The sequence below is a fragment of the Plasmodium brasilianum genome, chromosome 10 (assembly GCF_023973825.1).
Source record: "Plasmodium brasilianum strain Bolivian I chromosome 10, whole genome shotgun sequence".
Taxonomy (NCBI): Eukaryota; Apicomplexa; class Aconoidasida; order Haemosporida; family Plasmodiidae; genus Plasmodium; species Plasmodium brasilianum.
This window is the reverse complement of record NC_090123.1, coordinates 240,947-260,312: the sequence shown is the minus strand read 5'-3', so window position 1 is coordinate 260,312 and position 19,366 is coordinate 240,947. Positions and strand designations below refer to the sequence as shown.

Genomic DNA, 19,366 nt, shown 5'->3' with positions numbered 1-19,366 from the left:
TCTTTTTTTTCTTCTTTTTTGTATTGTATATTTGCGCCTTCATGCAAGTTTTCACTTCTTTTTAATTTTTTTTTTTAAAAAATAAGATAAGAAGATTTGATATTCTAAGTTGATATACCCAAAATGGTCAACAATTAGTTTTTGTCTGTACAAGTTTCAAAGTTTTTTTATTTTTTTCTTTTTTCTAGCTGTAATATTTGAATTAAGTGAGCTTTTTTTCCTGTCCATCTTCTTTGCTCCATAATTTGAAAGTCCGCAAACATATATATATTTATATATATATATATATATATGTATATGTACGTGTGTAAATATATGCATACGTATATGTTTACTTGTTAATAAAAAGGGTGCTTTGAGTTTCCCTTCATTTTACACGTAGAACTGAATGAAATTAAACATAGGAAGCTCTTTTTTTTTTTTTCTTTTTTTTTTTTTTTCCATATTTTAAAGTGTTTATTTTTTTCTCTTCAAATTTTTAAACTATAAAAAAAATTTAATGTAAGCATCCTAATTTATGTAAAGTATAAAGAGTTTACTAAGTACTAGAAAATGGGAAGCATAATAAATGAAAAGAAAAATTTCATTAGACATGTTCTATTGAATTCACCTCCAGGAAAAATAAATGACTTGGTTTCAGGTTTGAGATAAGCAGAACTTGTAAAAATCGATACATGAAACTATCATACATATGAACGCACATTGAATTTTGCACATGCAGGGATATATATATTAATATACGTATCCGTACATACGAACATATATATATATATATATATATATATATATATATGTACTTGTTAATTTATGTATACCCTATGCGCTCTTATTTTATATAGATATAAAAACCTTATTTGGGTCAAGTGCGACTATCCAAAATTCTATCGAAGATGCCATATCAAATTATAACGAAAAGAACTTCGTGCTCATTCCCCTCGAGGATAACGAATACGTACGCTTACATGCATATATGCATGTAAAATAAATTATGCTGGTCGTAGAATAAAACGGGCATAATTTGTCTTACTGGACATTTATATAGAAATATGTGTACTAATGGGGCATACGCATGTACATACAAATATGAACATACGCATGCTTTAAACTCGCAGGTCATAATTTGTGAACAGTCAAAAATCAACAACTCATACGTTCACCCAAAACTAAAGATACTAGCTACTGTTAACCATCTGAAGAGAGTACATACAAACATACGCGCATATATATATCCACATCCACCTACATACATATATATATATAGGTGGATAACTGCTTGTAGGTAATGTGCACGATTCGCCTTAAAAATTTTGCCAATTTTACTAAAATTTTTTTTTTTTTTTATTAGAAAGTTACCGGAACCACTGAGTTAAAAGAATTGAACTACCCCCAAGAATTAGAAAGTTATAGGTGAAGTAAAGCATACAAGCAAAAAAAAAAAAAATAATAAAAAATAAAAAAAAATAAAAAAAAATAGGGATTATCTTATTTTTAAACTTCTTTTCTTATAACGTATTCCTTTCAAATGGGCAAAAATTGCAGAAAAAAGCTGCACATTTTTTATGTGTGGTTCAGGGAGGTTTTACACGTGAAAATTTTGAAAATGCATGTATGTACATACTATATACATATGCAGAATTGTTTATTCACTTTTTTTTTTTTTTTTTTTTTTAACGAAAAAGAGAATTGTGTAGCGTAAAACTAGAGAAATATCTTCAAGCACATTATTCAAAATGGAATGAGAAGCAAACAATAAATTATCCCAGTGTTAATTTAAAATGTAAAAATGGATTAAGCTCAAAATGTAGTTCATCTGTTTATGCTTCCAAACGAGGGGATAGATTTAATCTCTTTTTCATTATATGTCGTGACAGATATTATTTAAAGAATTTTCAGTAAAAAAAAAAAAAAAAAAATGTATCAAGTATTTTATATTAACAAAAATGCACCTTATTCATTCTACAGATAAAAATTGTACCACATAAAAAAAAAAAATATATATATATACATATATATATATGCATACATACATACAAACATACATACAGACATACAAACAAACTTACATACAAACATACATACAAACATACATACAAACATACATACAAACATATCTATAAATGAACGAGTTTGAAGTCGCATATTAACTGAAAAATATAGGATAACTAAAATCCTTTTACTACTCTCAGCGCAAGTTCGTGGAGAAGTTCATGGGAGGTCAATTTTTTATTAACAGATGACCAAGTCCTCTTAAGAGTAAAATTAATTTTAAGTTAACGCGTCCTTTTTTTTCTCATTTGTGCGTTATGTATATATATGCAAGTGTGTATGTACATATGTTATACATTTATGTATATATACGTGCATATATGTGTGTTTGTTTATGTATACACACATGTTCCTTTTGAAATAAACAAAATTTTGATTTATTTATTGTGAAGGGAAACATAGACGTAGCACTAACATATTTTGAGGACGCTAACATAAATTTCAAGACAACCAAAAAATTTGAAAAAACAGTTCTAGTGAACAAGGTAGAATAAGGACAATAATAAAATGTACTTGACAAAAATAAGTCATTTCGTATTTACTATTATTATATTAACCATTTTTTCCACTAGTTGTATTCTATTCATTTGTTGTATATTATTATACTTTTAAACACGTCTTATATTAATTCTTCATCACAGGACGTTGAGCAATTCTCTTCCACCATTTTATCAGCCATAAGTGAATTTGAAAACTCTACCCTCTATGATCTAAATAACTTTTTTATCAACATAAGTTATTATAAAAGAATTACAATATAATTTGTGATGATTAAGCGGAAAGAAGATAATGCAAAACATGCATATGTATATATATATATATATATATATATATAAATAGATAGATATAGACAGATATATAGATAGATAGAAGTGTATACAGTTTTAATGCGATTTGTTCCTCAATCCACAAGCACCCAAAAACTAAGGCGAAAGAGCGCTTAAAATGTTATTTATTGTATATCATTTTTTCCTTTTTTCAGATAAGGAATTAATAAAAAGTACTAGAAAAATTATACCATTGAATGGCGATAAATTTAACTGGATGGAGACATATCAGGATATCCCCATGCAAATTAAGTTAACATAATAGAACGTACATACGTGCTTGCATATATAAACCCATTCACATATACGTGGTATATAAGTGAGCAATGAATGTATATGTATATGTATATATATATATATATATGTAATAACTTACAAATATTAATGGATACGAAAATGGAAAAAATGCCGAATACACGAAATGCTATCATGTTACGTGAAAAAAACAAAACTCATTCAAAGCATATCTGTATGGGTAAACGTATGTACACGTACGTATGCATATAATAAATTGCAAAATACGCAAAATATTTCTTCAAAATGCATATCTTTCAAAAACTGCTCCTTGTCAATCCATTTATGCTTCCCTAATTAACAACTTCCTTTCATTTCTGTTTCTTTTTTCCTTTGATATCTTTATTATCTAATATTTTTATAAAAAATCTCTTCTTTTTAGTAACAGCTAGCTTTTTCAGATCCTTCAGTTTGTTAATCTTCATGGATTTTATTTTTTTCTTGAATTTTAATGGTAATGAATACTCTAATGATTTAAGCTGCATAAAATTTTTTACCGAGTTTTTTTCATCTTTTTTTTTCTTATCCCTATTTTTTGTTTTTTCATTTAATTTTTCTTCCAGCTCCTTTAATTTTTTGAAAGACTCCAAGCTTAAATTCTCATCTTCTATCATTTTGCTAATTATTCATTTTATACACGTACATATATGTATATATAAATTCACAAAAAGGAAAAAGAGGAATTTCTATGTATTTTTTAAACTATGAAAAGATGTACATTTCATATATGTAAGGATTATTATTAAGTGAATATTAGTAACATAATTTTTCGACTTTCACTAATTGGTCTGCAATTCAGCAATTCAGGTAAATACATATTTTGCACAATTGTAAATTTTTTTTTGCTTATAAATAAATAATATATACTACGAATATTTGGTAATTCTTTATAAGTGCGCAAAGATGTTCTATATATATATATATATATATATATATATATATATGTATGTACATACATGTATTAAATTAGCAGGAATTATTAGCAGGAATTTAACAACATATGTATAAAAGCTTCAAGGAAAGGATTGCTGTTCGCATTTTACATTATTTCGTTTTTATTACTTTCTCTTTATTATAACTTTTTTATTTTATTTTTTATTATTTATTTTATTTTACTTCATTTACTTTTCTTTTTTTCCTCTTTTGCCTTTAAAAGTATATTTCTTTTGAGCGAATTTAAATTTTTATGAGGTCCATTCTCATTCTTACGTTTTTATAACTTAACCATTTGAATAAAAGGGGATACGCATACAATATTATTTATATTATATATTTTTTTAGAAAGAAAAAGCTTAACTGTTTAAAAGTAAATTTATATAAAAAAGCTTATTTGATGTTACTTTTTCAAAAATGTGTTATATATGCTTAAAAATTAAGTTGTAATTAAAAAAAAAGCAATTCAAAACAAAAAAAAAAAAAAATTAACTTGTTAAAATTTGTTTTCCCTAACTTGTAAATAATTTTACACATAATAAAATTAAAAGAACAAACTTAAAAAAATTACTATAAAAATATGACCAAAAAAATAAATAAATAAATGATGTTAAATGAAGTAGAATGAAATAAAGCCATAACTACAAATTTACGAGGAAAAAAATAATAGAAATATTAAGAATTGTGAAATAAGCTACTCTTGCAAACCCGTAACAGGGAAAGCAATATATATCACTATTAATCCATACATTATTATCACATAGCTCGAGATTTGACGTATTATATACATATATATACATACAAATATGTGTATAAATACATGTATGCCCATTCGCAAATGCGTGCATGAGGGCGCTAATAATTTTGTGGCATGCACACATGGTGTGCTTCTCCTTTGAGGTTCCAATTTTTGCGTTTTTATTACACCATTTCGTATCTTCGTCCACTCATTAATCCACTTTTACAGCTGTTGATGTTCGCAAAATTTTCACGTCAAAAATTGGCTTGTTAGTTGCAGTTGTTTGGACAGACGCAATATTTTCTATACAAGTCATATTTTTACTGACCCTGGCAAAAATAGTGTGTTTCCCATCTAAATGAGGTAAAGGACATAATGTTATAAAAAACTGAGAAGAATTTGTATTGGGGCCATTGTTGGACATACTTAGTATACCAGCTCCCGTATGTTTTAATTCTTTATTTATTTCATCTTCAAAATATTCCCCATATATACTTTTTCCACCTTTTCCTGTTCCCGTTGGGTCTCCACCTTGTATGATATAGTCAGGTATAACTCTATGAAATATTGAATTATCATAATAGCCAATTTCACATAATGTATAAAAATTTAAACATGTTTTCGGACTGTGATACCAGTACAATTCTATTTCAAATTCTCCTAAATTCGTGTATATTGTTATATGGCCTCTTTCTACTTTTCCTTTTAATTTATAATACGAAATTTTTTCTTCTAGAGATTTTTTCTTTTCGGAAATGGTATTAATGAGGTTTGTTTCTTCCTCTTCGTCATCACTGTAACCTTTACACAATGTGAACATTCTCCACGTTTTTCACGTATATTACGTTTTTGACCTTTTCGACTTTTTTCAGTTTTTTTTTTTTTTTTTTTTTTTTTTTTTTCTTCCTATTATGTTTAAAATTTTTAATGTTGTCAAAATGGCTAGCTATATTTTTTATTTTTCAAACGTTAAATCATTGAATAATGTATGCATGTTGCACAGCATACCTTACTTTTAAAGAAGTGAACTCAAGGAAATTACATATCATATACATAACTCATGTATTTACATATATGTATGAATAAGCATATGTATGTATACATATTTATGGGACCATAATAAATACTGGTGGAACAGTCCCATACGAAAATAACATTCACAGGTAAAAACTTTTTTAAAATATGTTTTAAAATTTTTTTTATGTTTACTAATTTAAAATGCTTTAATTTGGTAATGAAATGGAAACATTAAAGAAACGCTGGTACTCTGGTAGTATTTTTTAAATTTTATTCTAATATTACAGTGACATCATAATGATTTTTAATTCATATATTTGCATATATATAAATATACATATATATATATAAATATACATATATATATATAAATATACATATATATATATAAATATACATATATATATATAAATATACATATATATATATAAATATACATATATATATATATATATATGTACAAATGTACATATTTATTTTTCAGCTTTATATATGATTATGCCTAAATATCATTTTACCTTTTGCACTATCCTTTGAAAGATTGAATCGTATTTTAAGAGGAATATAGTTTATTAAGCGAACTTCCTTCTTTTCCCCAACCGTATAACAATTTCATATAAAAGTATAATAATTAATGTAGATCCTCAAAGTTCTATTGCGTTATATGGAAAAGAGGAGTACCCCTTATTTACTGTTCTTGTACAGAACGCGTAAATAGGACAATGATGTATTTTTAAAAAAAATAAAACACAATAAAGCAAAATTAAATAAGTTGTGACATATGCAGTTGCTGTATAGGTTTGTAAGCGGGAATAAATAGTAAAAAAAAAAAAAAAAAAAAAGATTAATCTATGAACTGCGAATAATTCAAAAAATACGAAAATTGTTTAACATGAATAAATGGAATGTACAGTGGATATTTATGTACATAAGTACATAATACATAAAAGTCAATTTTTAATGTTTCAAAAAATAATATTTTAAATAAATTAAGAAATAAACTTAAGATATACGAATTAATCGAACTTGCATAATAATATATAAACAGGGGGAAATATATAGTAATTTTATAAGCGAATTCAGATTACATACATATATGATATATATATATATATGTGCAGTAAAAATCGTTGAATACACAAAACTTGATGAAATGGTTTAAAAAAAAAAAAGGAAAATGCTAAAATGGCATTATGGCACTTGTCAAATAACGTATTTTTTAAAAAATAAGGTGTTGTATTCCCGCTTTATGTAATTACATAACTGCAAAAATATGTTTTGTGTCATACATAAAAATTCGTTTTAAAGGTGATGTACGGGCTTTGAACATAAACATATATACGTACATATTATATATATAAGAATATATAAACAAACATATATATGTTAACGCCATAAGGAGTACGATATGTACCCCGTTTTTACAGACAAAAGTATGCTACTTTCACGTAACTAAATAGAAGTTTCCCCTACAATTTAAATGCGCAGAACTGGTATGAATGCACGTGTTTTTTATTTATTACTTTTGTTATTTTATTTTATTTTATTTTATTTTTTTGTTTTCACCTGGGTAATAAAAATATGTATCCAAATTCAATGAACAAAAGAGGGAATACGACACGAAAACATGAACTTACTTAATTGTAAAAATTAAACATATCACTTTTGACAATGATATAATTTTTAAATTTTTTTTTTTGAGAAAATATAAATTCATCAATTTTGTGATAAATTTCATCTTTGATGTTATCGAACTGTCTGATAATATTATATTCATCGTGATTGTTTGAACTCACACATGTTAATTGCGTTTTTGGAATTATGTAATAAGGCACTTTATTTAAAAATATTTTATTGTATAACTTTTTCATATTATCAAAATTAATATCTTTCTTTAAATGTTCTTTTTGATCTGACAGAAAAAGATGTTGAATAATTTCTTTTTTAATTTCTTTTTTTTGCTCCTTGTCCAGTTTAATACCAACAAAAGAATTTTGGTACTTATCAAGAATTTTATCTTCATTTAAAATTTTCAAAATAGTTTTAAAATTTTTTCCACTTAAATTTAATAAAAAGTCACTTAAAAGGGTTAATTTTTCTTTATGACTTAGTGCATGTAACTTTTTAATTAACTCAATTCCGTTTAAATTTTTTTTTAAAATCAGTCCACGTTTTGTATATATATTAATGTTATGATCAACGTTGATATCCACATGTTTCTGCATAATTTTTGGGTAACTAAACTCATTTAATAAGGTTTGCATGAAGCTACTTCTGCCTGTATATATATTTCCTATAACACCGTAAGTAATTTTAATATGTTTGTTAAAGAATTTTTTTATAACATTTTTTATACATAATTTACTGCTATTACCATTAGCTAAATTACTAAAATTTCCTTCTGATACTTTTGTGGCTGATTTGTTATTATTTGCTAAATAGATTGGGTATTTCTTAGAAAAAGATATGAAAGGGATTGTTATAAAATTTTTACGAAAGTAAACTAACCATTGTTGTATTATTGCATTGTCTACTAAATCGCATTTATTTAAAACGATTATTACTTCCTTTTTACAGAAATGTATGAAATCAATTATATCTTTGTCTACATAAATTAAAGGGTTTCTTACATCAACAAGGTAAAACAGTATATCACAGTTTTTTATCACTTCTAATAAGATATCAATAAACATATATTTTTCATTTAACTTCGTGTAACTTTTTCCTTTAGCCTTTTCAAATAATTTCATCTTTTCGCAGAATTCTAGTTCAAGATATTCATAAAAGGTTGATATTTCTGAATAACGTTCCGTAATGCACAGATCCTCGTCGTTTAAATTGTCAGCAGCGTATTTGTTTACATTTTCACTAAGGATACCCTGTTCATCTCCTTTTGATAACATATCTAATTGATATTTCACATTTTTCAAAGTACAGTCATCATAATAATCTATTTTAACTTCTTTACACTTTTCTTCCTCTTTGTTTTTGTTTTTTTTATTTAAAGACAATAATTTTATGTTATTCAGTATATTTTTCTTAAATATACATTCTGGAATTTTTAATGACCTTTTCGTAGTCCTTCTATTATGAATATTTGTTTTTTTTATAATTTTTTTTAATTTCCTCTTATGAGCTGCAACTTTTTTTATAATGGCATATTTCTGTTTTAGGGTTTGCCTCTTGCTTACTTTCTTTAACTTGACCATGGTATTTTTTTTTTTCTTATTTTAAAAGGTTTATGTGTTAAAGTTCCACATCAATGTAAAAAGTTGTGGTTTCTTTTTTCTTGCTTTTTTTTATTAATAAAGGGAAAAGGCAAAAAAAAAAAAAAAAAAAAAAAAAAATTCACCTCTTCACCCTTAACAGTTGATGAGAGAAAATAACTTCATAAGAAGCAGCAGATATTTTGGAGTATTATTTACAAAAAAAGGCGCAATCTGAGTTGTATTGTACCGTTTTAATATTACGCAAACGTAGGTATATATATATATATACATATATACGTACATATGTACATATTTTAATGCTGCTTATTACATGAATAGGTACGTGAACGGAACGCATAAATAATCAAAACGTGATGCTCCATATGATCGTATATAACTGCGCTTTGTAAAAAAATATTTAAAAGCATACTACAATTCTGCCTACTGCTTGTCGCTAATTTAATGATATTACAATTTATATGAAAAAAGAAAAAAAAAAAAGGAACATTCTTATTTTTTAGATACAAATCCTTATTAAAATAAATTTCATTACATGTCAAAATTGTTTTTTTTGTGGTTATATAATACTTATGTACATACATATACGTACATATATGCATGTGCTTATGTATGAACGCTGCTTTTAATTTTTATTTTTCCTTTCTCCCATTTTTATAAATTTTTTTTTTCTTTTAATACAAAACATTACATATACTTTCTGCGCGGACTTTGCAATATCGTTATATTTCCGGTACAGTCATCACACTCAGTATATGTTTTGTTCAATCTTCCTTTTTACATTAAATCGGGTTAATAAATTTTGAAATATTAAATGAATTAACAGACGACTTCCACAATTACTGTAATTGCGATAATAATAAAGGCAAGATATTTTTTTTTTTTTTTTTGCTTAACTCATTTTTTTGTAAATATTCAAATAAAAACAATTTTCATCTTTTATTTTTCACTAAAGGAGAAGTTTTGCAATCAGCAAAATGCATAGCATAATACGAGTACGGGTGTATATGAGTATATGCAAATATATGGATATATAAATATATATATATATATATATATATATATACATATAGTACCAATAATGCATATATAATGTATGTAATTTATGTTTTAGGTACATTTTATGAACGCACGTTTGTCGAACGCTGTTAGAATTTTTTTTTTCCCATTAAGAGGTTTTCCACAAAATTAAAAAAAAAAAAAATGAAAAATTTTCAAATTCTTATTAGACGTCTTTTAAATGTATCTTTTTTTTTTTCTTATTTTTTCCATTGCTGTTTGCAACTTTGAGATAAATTTTAGTATGACTAGTTAGAAATACTAAAAGGGGAAAACCACTTTTAGGGAGGGGGTTATAGAACATGCTCAATTAAATGTATTAGATAAGTTCTTCGTTAATGCTTTATTCTGGTACGCTTATATATGAAGCATACTTAGGAATAAGAAATGAAATTGTCGTCCCATCTGTTTAATGAGAAAATTTAAGTTTCCCATAATAGTACAGAATGTGAAAAGGTTCATGTAACAGTATTTTTTATTTACACATTTTTACCATACTACCATAAATTATAATAATAAAGAAGAGAAATTTTATTTGCTTTCAACGTATTTGCTTTCCTTTTTTTTTTTTTTTTTTTTTTTTTTTTTGCACACGTCTTTTCATATGAGTTACGATGAGTTCTACAAAGTTATTTCAAGTTTATATTTTTGCCATGTTGTGTTTAAATGTTTCTTAGGTGCTATGTGCGTACCCATGTTTAGCGTGAAGAAAAATGTAGAGAAGTGAAAGTGGAGCGAAAAAAAAAAAAAAATATATATGTATATATATATGGTAAAATATAATAAAATGTAACACAATATAACAAAAAAAATTAAAAAAAAAAAAAGCTATTTAAAAAGAAACTAAAAATGGCAAAAGATTTAAAATTTGTGGACCTCCACAACATCTCCAGGGTTGATGCCCTGTTCATGTTTGCTGTCATCAGGTTGCACCTATAAAAAGAACAGAAGATTTAGTACTTATATGTTATGGTACATTTTAAAGGTAAATATGGCTAAACGAATTTAGCGCTTTATATAGCATGAGCCATTTTTTGCTAATATTAATGTATGGGTTTTTCTTTTAAAATTGGTTTAATTCAACATGTCAATTCTCTTCACTCATTCGTATGTTCGTATGTTCACTCGTCCAATCGTCCTATAGCTATCTCTATGTGTTATCTATTACCGATCCCCTGAGTCCACACTTTCTTGCTCTTAGACAGGACTGATGCGGGTGCTCCAACTTAGTAAAGTCAAAAACGACGTAACCTTCTCTGTCAACAAAATAATCTATCGCTTCACAGAAATATCCTTCTATTTTTTTTTCTGAAGTGCAAGAAATGTGTTTAATCAGAACGGGGCCGTATGTATCCGCACACACGCGTATGCATACATATATGTAGATGTATATATATACATGCACATGTACATACACGGTTGCGCTTCCCTTTTAATGTTTACTTACCCGTTTTATCATTCGCTTGAAAATTTAATATCATAAAATTCTGCATTTTCTCCTAATAAGGGTGTCGCATATTTTTGTTATCCCGCGTGTATGAAGAAATTGACAATTCATTGGACGCGTGCGTATGTATGTATGTATGTATGTATGTATGTATGTATGTATGTATGTATGTATGTATGTATGTATGTATGTATGTATGTATGTATGTATGTATGTATGTATGTATGTATGTATGTATGTATGTATGTACGTATATATGTATGCATACACACATCCGTACGTGTATATGTGGGAATGCATTATCCCAAGCGAAGAGTTAATAATATGTTAAATTATTAAGGTTATATGACCTGTTTTAACCTCTATTTAATGGAGCTATTTTATTTTATATTATTTTAATGTTTCTTATTTATTAACCTTTCCATCCTTTATAGCCTCATTTAATGTATTAAAAAAAAACTTGCCAACTTTATGATTACATATCCCTTGAGAATTAACAAGTGAAGGGGATAATTTATCAAAAACTTTTTCTTTTATACTTGTTAACCATCTATGAAGAATTAACCATTTGTACAAGTATGTGTTTTGCTTTTTCTTTATTTTGATTTGTTTTTTTAATATTTTTATTTTTTGTAACATGCTATTTCGTTATAATTCGTTTTATGGTTAATGGTAAAATATATTTCGTTTTGTTTTTCGTTTGTTCGTATCTACAATTCGTCGTATTGGGGGTTCTTTAGTACAAGCTTCTTATCATAGCATAGTCGTATTTCTTGTCTTGTACTGTTATATAGGAAATAGTTGCAGAAGGGGTCTTCATCACAGTACTTACAAAATAATTAGGAAAAAAAAAATATTTGTATGTGAATGTATATGCATACACTTTATATATGTATTTCCTTTTTTTTTTTTTTTTTTTTTTTTGCGTTCGTCTTTTTTCTAAACCTGTTCTCCATGATTTAAGCTAAGGCTTTGATTTCTTTTATTAACGACTGTATAAAAAAAAAAAAAAAAATATATAATAAATAAATTCATTGTTTATTTTTTAGGTGATATAAAGGGAAAATAAAAAAAAGCAGCTTAAATTATGTATATTCCTTTTTGCTGTAACCGTTATAATTTTTACAGTTCATGTAAGATTCTGAAGAGGGGAATTGTTTGTATAAAAAGAAAAAAAAAAAATGAGTATGCGAATGGGTTATTATGCACATGAATAAGTATTCGAATGGGTTATTATGCACATGAATGAGTATGCGAATGGGTGAGTAAACGTATAAGTCATATCGTGGCATCCATAAAGATAGGTGAAAAGGAGAAGCAAGAGCAAAATACTTTGTAAAATGAGGTATTTTTTTTGCGTTAATTCATCATTGAAGTTGAAGCTGCAAACCTATTCGGTTAAAAAATAAACATAAAAATAAAAAAAAATAATAATGTAAATTAGAATTAACATTGAAAATAATTTTGAAATTAAAACAAAAGTTAAAGATAAAGACAGAACTACATTTAGAGCAAAAGACAAAGCTAAAAATAAAATTGTAAAGAAGTAATGTGGAAACGCATGAACGAGTTGACGGTGTGATGCTGCACAACTGCTATGACTTTATATCTTAAAACTACACACAAATAAGAGAAAAAAGAAAAATGTGAAAATTATTTTTCTGTACATTATTTTCCACTACTAGGAGCAGTATACAAAAACAAAATAGCCATTTTGGAACATTCATAATTTTCAATTTGATGAACTAAGTTGGTAGGGGAAAAGAAAAATTTAAGGGGGGTATAAAAAAAGGGGTAAAGGAATGATGAAACGATGAAATGTTGGAATGCTGAAAAAACGAAATCATGGAATGCTGAAAAGACGAAATCATGGAATGCTGAAAAGACGAAATGTCTAAATGACGGAACGACAGAAATACGAGGCAAAAGACAAAAAGGCAGACACAAAAATACTATATATGTGTTATATTCAACAATTGCAAATATAAGCTTTTTGTGTTTTAACACATTGTTCTCAAGATAAACAAACAAATATATTATACCGTACGCTTTTATTATTGTAATTTTTTGCGTTTATTTTGAGGACTTAAATGTATATACAAAAAAGCGCATAGGGATAAGGGAAAAAAAAAAATTTTATGCGTAGTGGGCTACGCCAAAACGTCTGTAAATAAGTAAATATATATATATGCACTTATACATACGCACATATATACACAAACTTATAGGGACGTGAATAACCTAACTGCAAATGAACCTGGTCAATTAATAAAACCGCATCATCACACATATTACAACATTATCACACAAAATTGAAATAGCGTCTGAGCAATACGACAATTTAATAACTTCTTTATTTTTCATAAAAAGTTAAGCCTTCGTTTTCCTCCCCCCCCCACCTTCTTTTTTAAAAATACAGAAATGAATTAGTGTTTTAAAATAAAATAGAGGAGGAAAAAAATTGCGCAGGAACAACAATTTAAAGATAAAAAGAAGGAAAAACGACAAAAAGTGCTAAAAATCGAAGAAATGTTCAACAAAGAAAAGCAAAAATAGTCAAAAGAAAAGAAAAGAGATGAAAAGAAAGAACGAGTGAAAGACGTCAAAAGAGTGAACAAAACAGCTCGAATATATATATTGCACATAAATAAACTAAAAAATTGAAAAAATTGTAGCCTCCGAATTGAAGGCAATTGATTAAAGTTTGTTATTCTTAATAACAAAAAAAAGGTGTTATATACAGGTAGCAGAAATTGGGGAGGATACAGAAAGAAGTAAAAAAAAAAATATATATATATATATATAAAAGGTAACGGTAAATAAAAAAAAAAAAAAAAAAAAAGTAACAAATAAGGAAATTGAAAATATTCAAACAAGAAACAAAGGTTATTAAAAAAAGAAAATAAATAAATAAATAAACATAAATAAATAAAAATAAATAAATAAAAATAAATAAATATAAACAAATAAAAATAAATAAATAAAAATAAATAAATAAATATAAATAAATATAAATAAATAAATATAAATAAATAAATATAAATAAATATATAAATAAGACGAAATAAAAACTTCACTGCGGCTATTTTTTGTCATTAAAAAAGGTATGCACAGTTAATCAATATAACGCCATAAGGAATAAAAATACTTATATACGATATTCTTAATCACTCATTCGGGGATACGTATCTCCGCTTAAAGATGGTGGAAGGTGTGCATTGTATAATTTTTTATCCTCTCCATAAGCAAAGTTCAATAAAATTGCAGAATTCTAGAATTCATCATTTATTGCACACTTTCCTTGCTTCTTCCTCTACTATTGGATATTTCCCACCATTTTTATTTAACCTATAACGAAATGACTCTTGAAACCCATTTCCTCTTTAGAATCCTCAATCTTTTCCTTCCTGTCTAGGATAAAGATAAGTATACCAATTACGGTCAAACAAATAAGGGTAATATAAATAATTGAGTAAAATTTCTTCGAAGGGTTAACAGAAAGTTGTATTTGCCACTTGTTTGAATTATCCAATGGGTAAGGAATGACAATGATATGAGAATTTGGTATAATTGAGACCCACATATTGAAATATTTTTGCTCATGTGTTGGCATCCCTACATAAAATTCTTCTACATAATTACTTGTTCTACCTAATCCAAATAAAACATATGGAAGTTGAAGAGGGAAATGCGCTGACTGACTTTTCTGTATTCCTATTCTACTTGACTTAACACCATTTACATCAATTACTGTTATTTTAAATGTAGGTCCATGTGCATTACCTCCTAACGTTTTTGTCGTAATTTTATCTTTTTCTTTATAACAGTCATTAACACAAATTCCGTTCAATGCTGTTGATTTTAAGAAGAGTGAATCTGTTTCATTATTTCGTATAAACCCAACTGCAGCATATTTTGTTTGTTTATTAGTACTTCGGTATTTTCCAAATATTAATATATCTAATACCCCATTTTCAAAAATATCAAAGAAGGCTGCACTGTATACATCTGCAACTGACTCTCCTGGAGAAGTTACGAATTGATAAAAATTATAAAAACCTCTTATATCTATATTATTTTCTTCATAATGTGTTTTTTGTTCATTTTTATATATTCTTACGTATTTTTGTCCTTTATCATTTTTCAAAGTTATTAGTAGATCTAAATATCCATCATCATCTATATCACCAACACTTAGGTAATTAGGATAGTCTGCATCACCTAGTAAATGTAAACCAGTTGTATCTACTACTGAAACAAAATCTTCATTGCGTATTTCCATAAAATGAAAATCACTTTCTGAACATAAATTTGATGGTAGTCTACATTTACTTTCATCTGGTTTTTTCCATGAATTATCACATATGTTTTTTTGGATATTTGGAATAAAATATATTTTATCATCATTAACACAACAGTAGTTACAAAAGGAACTTTTTACACATGCAGGAACTACAATGTCAATAGCACCATCTCCATTAAAATCTCCAAATAAAACTTGCATAGAATTAAGTGGAAGTCCATAATTCTTTGCATTTTTTACATACTTACTTTTTCCATCTACTATTTTGTTTATCCAAATTTCTAGATATACATTTTTAAAGTCATTTTTATTATATACAGTAAATACTAAGTCCGATTTACAATCTCCATTAATATCTACTATAGCACTAGAATTAGGATTAGTAATTTCCCCTAAATCTGAGTAATCAAATATGTTCATACTTTTCCATAAAATACTTTTAAATTCATTTTTTTTATTAATCCAAATAAAACGTGAAAAACCGTCAAGTTTACCTGACTGCTGCCCTATAAGATCAGGTAAACCATCATTATTAATATCACATACTAAGGGATGTATAGTAGTAAAATAAATACTCTCTTCATCTTCTTTCTCTGATATTTTTTCATTCCCAATTTCTTTCTTTTTAGAATTCCAAAATTCTTCTAATTGATCATTTTCATTTTGTACAAATGCGCAAATGTAATATTTATTATTTTTACTATTATCCTTTGGATCTTTAAATAAAACTAAAATGTCTAAAGAACCATCAAAATTAAGGTCAATAGCTGTAACATTCATAACTTTCCCTTCAAAAGAGACTTCTGTATGGTACACAAATTTATTTTCTTGTACGCTAAATATATATATATATATAGTACTAACTAGTTTATTTTTATCATATTTAAATAATATTAAATCTGTTTTTACATCCGAATTGTAATCTCCAAAGTCGCCTATTTCTGCATCTATGTTTAGTCCAATATTGTAATTTATTTTATATTCTAACTTTTCCATAGGACTCATAGATTTCCACTTTTCTAGGATATTCCAATTATATCCTTGCACATACAAGTCTGATTTAGTGGTACTGTTTTCATCTTTACTTACTATATTTGTAAGAAGGTTTTTAATACAGCTATATAAGCACATAAACGAGATTAATTTTAACACACTTCCATACTTGCGTTTTATTAGGTTATTCATCTTTCGTGTAGCGGAAGTGGGAATTGAAGTGGGAAAATATATATATATATATATATTATATATATATATATATATATATATATATAAAGGGATTCGGAGGAAGGCGGAATAACTGTAAGAATATCTCAACTCTTAAAAAGTTATGGAATATGCCCTCACAGCTTGCAGTTCTATTTAAAGTGCTCTTCTGTCGTATTTTTCACATACACGGTACGTACATATGAATGTTTATATGTCTATATTTACATATGTATATGGATACGAGCAAAATAATAATACGCATGTACCAAGGTGCTATATGCGTAAGGTGTAGGTACGAAAATCAAGTAGTGCCAATTCTACAAAAATGTGAGTCCGTTTTCCTCAAATGGCATCTTAAAAATTAAATATAAATAAGCACAACTTAAAAAAAAAAAAAAAAGTTACAGATATGGCATAAGTTTTCAAAAAGATGAAGAAAAAGGCACAAAAAAATATGAATATAATTACACTCAAAATTAAAATTATGAATTATAGATGTACTGCTAGTAATAATAACAACAATTATTATAACAATTACTATAATTATTATGTGCACAATCAAATTGCAATTTCCCCAAGGATAAAATAAACTCTTTGGGAGCGCCTTTTTTTTTTTCAAAATAAAAGAGGAGAAAAACTAAAACAATTTAATTTGAAAAAACGTATAACTAAAAAAAAAAAAAAAAAAAAAAAGAAGCTTAACTCAAGAGGACTACGAATAACATTCATTCATTATATTCCATACTTTACGTACTTATAAATGGAGGCAAAGAATTAGTAAGCGCTTCACGCATACTTATATACACATATGTATACATTCATGTATATGTATACTCATACACACAAACACGTATACCAGCTCATATTTACTGAAGCTTTTGCTTACTCACCAACACGCAATGTATAAATCAAAAAGCAGTTTTTCCGAAAACTGCTTGAACGTAAGTATTACTATGTTTTCCTCCTTCGAGCAAAGAACTATATTGTATATACTATTACTTCCCAAATAATATCATTCAGAAATTAGTTCATAAAAAAAAAAAAAAAAAAAAACTTACATATAACACGCAGTTATCGCAAATAAATATTGCTTTTAATATTAGTATATATATATACATACATATATTATATATATATATACTACAATTCTTTGGTATTAAAAAAATTGGAAAAGGAAGTATTCCTATACTTTTGAAACATTGTTAATATTTAAGGGGTACGCATACAATATAATGATGCATATATAATACTGCTCCTTTTCAAAAAAAAAAAAAAAATCTCTTAAATTTTTCCGCAATAAAAAAAGCCTTTAAAAAAATGATAAGAAGTTTCTCTTAAAAATCTTTAAAATAGAGTAAAAACTAGTGGCTATGCAGTTTAAAAAGTTTTTAAAAAATATACATACATATAATGTTTGCGTATGTATATATGTATACATATATATATATATATATTTATATATATATATATAAAGTCATATTTACACAATGCGCATATATTAGGAATATGTTGCGCAAATAAAAAATACGTATGTATGATGACATACTATAAACATTTTTCATTTTCTTTTTCTTTTCTTTTCTTTTTCTTTTTTCTTTTTAAATTTCTTTAAAATTTTTTTGTAATATTATTTACTACATGTACTTGTTTTGTCGTTTAAATCTTCACTCTTTTTTATGCTTATGGAGACTCGAAACTACCATTTTCTTAAGGCACAATTTGTTTTTCAAAATTATGCGTTATTATTAGCGCTTTTTTATTTTTATTTTTTTCTGTATATCAAGAAAAAAAAAAAAAAAAAAAGGTTTATAATCGATTTATACATAGATAAGCATTGTACATTCATGTGGTTATCTGCTTTCTTTAAATTTCTTCATTTGGCGGTTCGTTGGGGCTATTGAAAAAAAAAAAATGCAAAATGAAAAATAAAGGTATATAAAACGCATATTAGTGAAATCCCACAAGGATATTGTAACAAAAGAAATGATGTTGAAGAAGGATGTTGTAAAAGTTGAATGACATTCTCGTAAGTTGGTACAGAAAAGTTTAAGTTAACACTATACGGAAATAGGCTTACGCAAATAACACAAAAAAAAAATAAAAATGGAAAACGAAAAACTAAAAATGGAAAACGAAAAACTAAAAATGGAAAACGAAAAACTAAAAATGAAGAACGAAAAACTAAAAATGAAGAACGAAAAACTAAAAATGAAGAACGAAAAAATGAAAAAATATGTCCCTTTTCCCGTACTTGCATTTTCTGTCCAG

The 19,366-nt window shown here is 26.3% G+C and overlaps 6 protein-coding genes across 6 annotated transcripts; 1 reads left to right on the top strand and 5 right to left on the bottom strand.

The window, feature by feature from the left end:
• Positions 1 to 552: 552 nt before the first annotated feature.
• MKS88_003112 (F-actin-capping protein subunit alpha) lies at positions 553 to 3,135 on the top strand (the record flags this gene model as incomplete). Its single annotated transcript, XM_067216175.1, has 9 exons — positions 553 to 640; positions 840 to 952; positions 1,113 to 1,199; positions 1,346 to 1,407; positions 1,680 to 1,892; positions 2,187 to 2,253; positions 2,439 to 2,531; positions 2,688 to 2,781; positions 3,029 to 3,135. The coding sequence occupies 9 exons, from the start codon at positions 553 to 555 to the stop codon at positions 3,133 to 3,135; spliced, it is 924 nt and encodes a 307-aa protein (XP_067072849.1).
• A 343-nt stretch (positions 3,136 to 3,478) lies between these two features.
• On the bottom strand, positions 3,479 to 3,781 carry MKS88_003111 (uncharacterized protein; the record flags this gene model as incomplete). Its single annotated transcript, XM_067216174.1, has 1 exon — positions 3,479 to 3,781. One exon carries the CDS (start codon positions 3,779 to 3,781, stop codon positions 3,479 to 3,481), a length of 303 nt encoding a protein of 100 aa, XP_067072848.1.
• A 1,269-nt stretch (positions 3,782 to 5,050) lies between these two features.
• Positions 5,051 to 5,659, bottom strand: MKS88_003110 (peptidyl-prolyl cis-trans isomerase; the record flags this gene model as incomplete). The annotated part of the gene is made up of 1 exon (XM_067216173.1): positions 5,051 to 5,659. One exon carries the CDS (start codon positions 5,657 to 5,659, stop codon positions 5,051 to 5,053), a length of 609 nt encoding a protein of 202 aa, XP_067072847.1.
• A 1,834-nt stretch (positions 5,660 to 7,493) lies between these two features.
• MKS88_003109 (nucleolar preribosomal GTPase) lies at positions 7,494 to 9,065 on the bottom strand (the record flags this gene model as incomplete). Its single annotated transcript, XM_067216172.1, has 1 exon — positions 7,494 to 9,065. One exon carries the CDS (start codon positions 9,063 to 9,065, stop codon positions 7,494 to 7,496), a length of 1,572 nt encoding a protein of 523 aa, XP_067072846.1.
• Positions 9,066 to 11,003: 1,938 nt separating this feature from the next.
• MKS88_003108 (uncharacterized protein) lies at positions 11,004 to 13,879 on the bottom strand (the record flags this gene model as incomplete). Its single annotated transcript, XM_067216171.1, has 9 exons — positions 11,004 to 11,075; positions 11,311 to 11,450; positions 11,590 to 11,641; positions 12,007 to 12,139; positions 12,304 to 12,416; positions 12,535 to 12,581; positions 12,701 to 12,730; positions 13,272 to 13,334; positions 13,831 to 13,879. 9 exons carry the CDS (start codon positions 13,877 to 13,879, stop codon positions 11,004 to 11,006), a joined length of 699 nt encoding a protein of 232 aa, XP_067072845.1.
• A 1,053-nt stretch (positions 13,880 to 14,932) lies between these two features.
• On the bottom strand, positions 14,933 to 17,077 carry MKS88_003107 (uncharacterized protein; the record flags this gene model as incomplete). The annotated part of the gene is made up of 1 exon (XM_067216170.1): positions 14,933 to 17,077. The coding sequence occupies one exon, from the start codon at positions 17,075 to 17,077 to the stop codon at positions 14,933 to 14,935; it is 2,145 nt and encodes a 714-aa protein (XP_067072844.1).
• Positions 17,078 to 19,366: the final 2,289 nt, after the last annotated feature.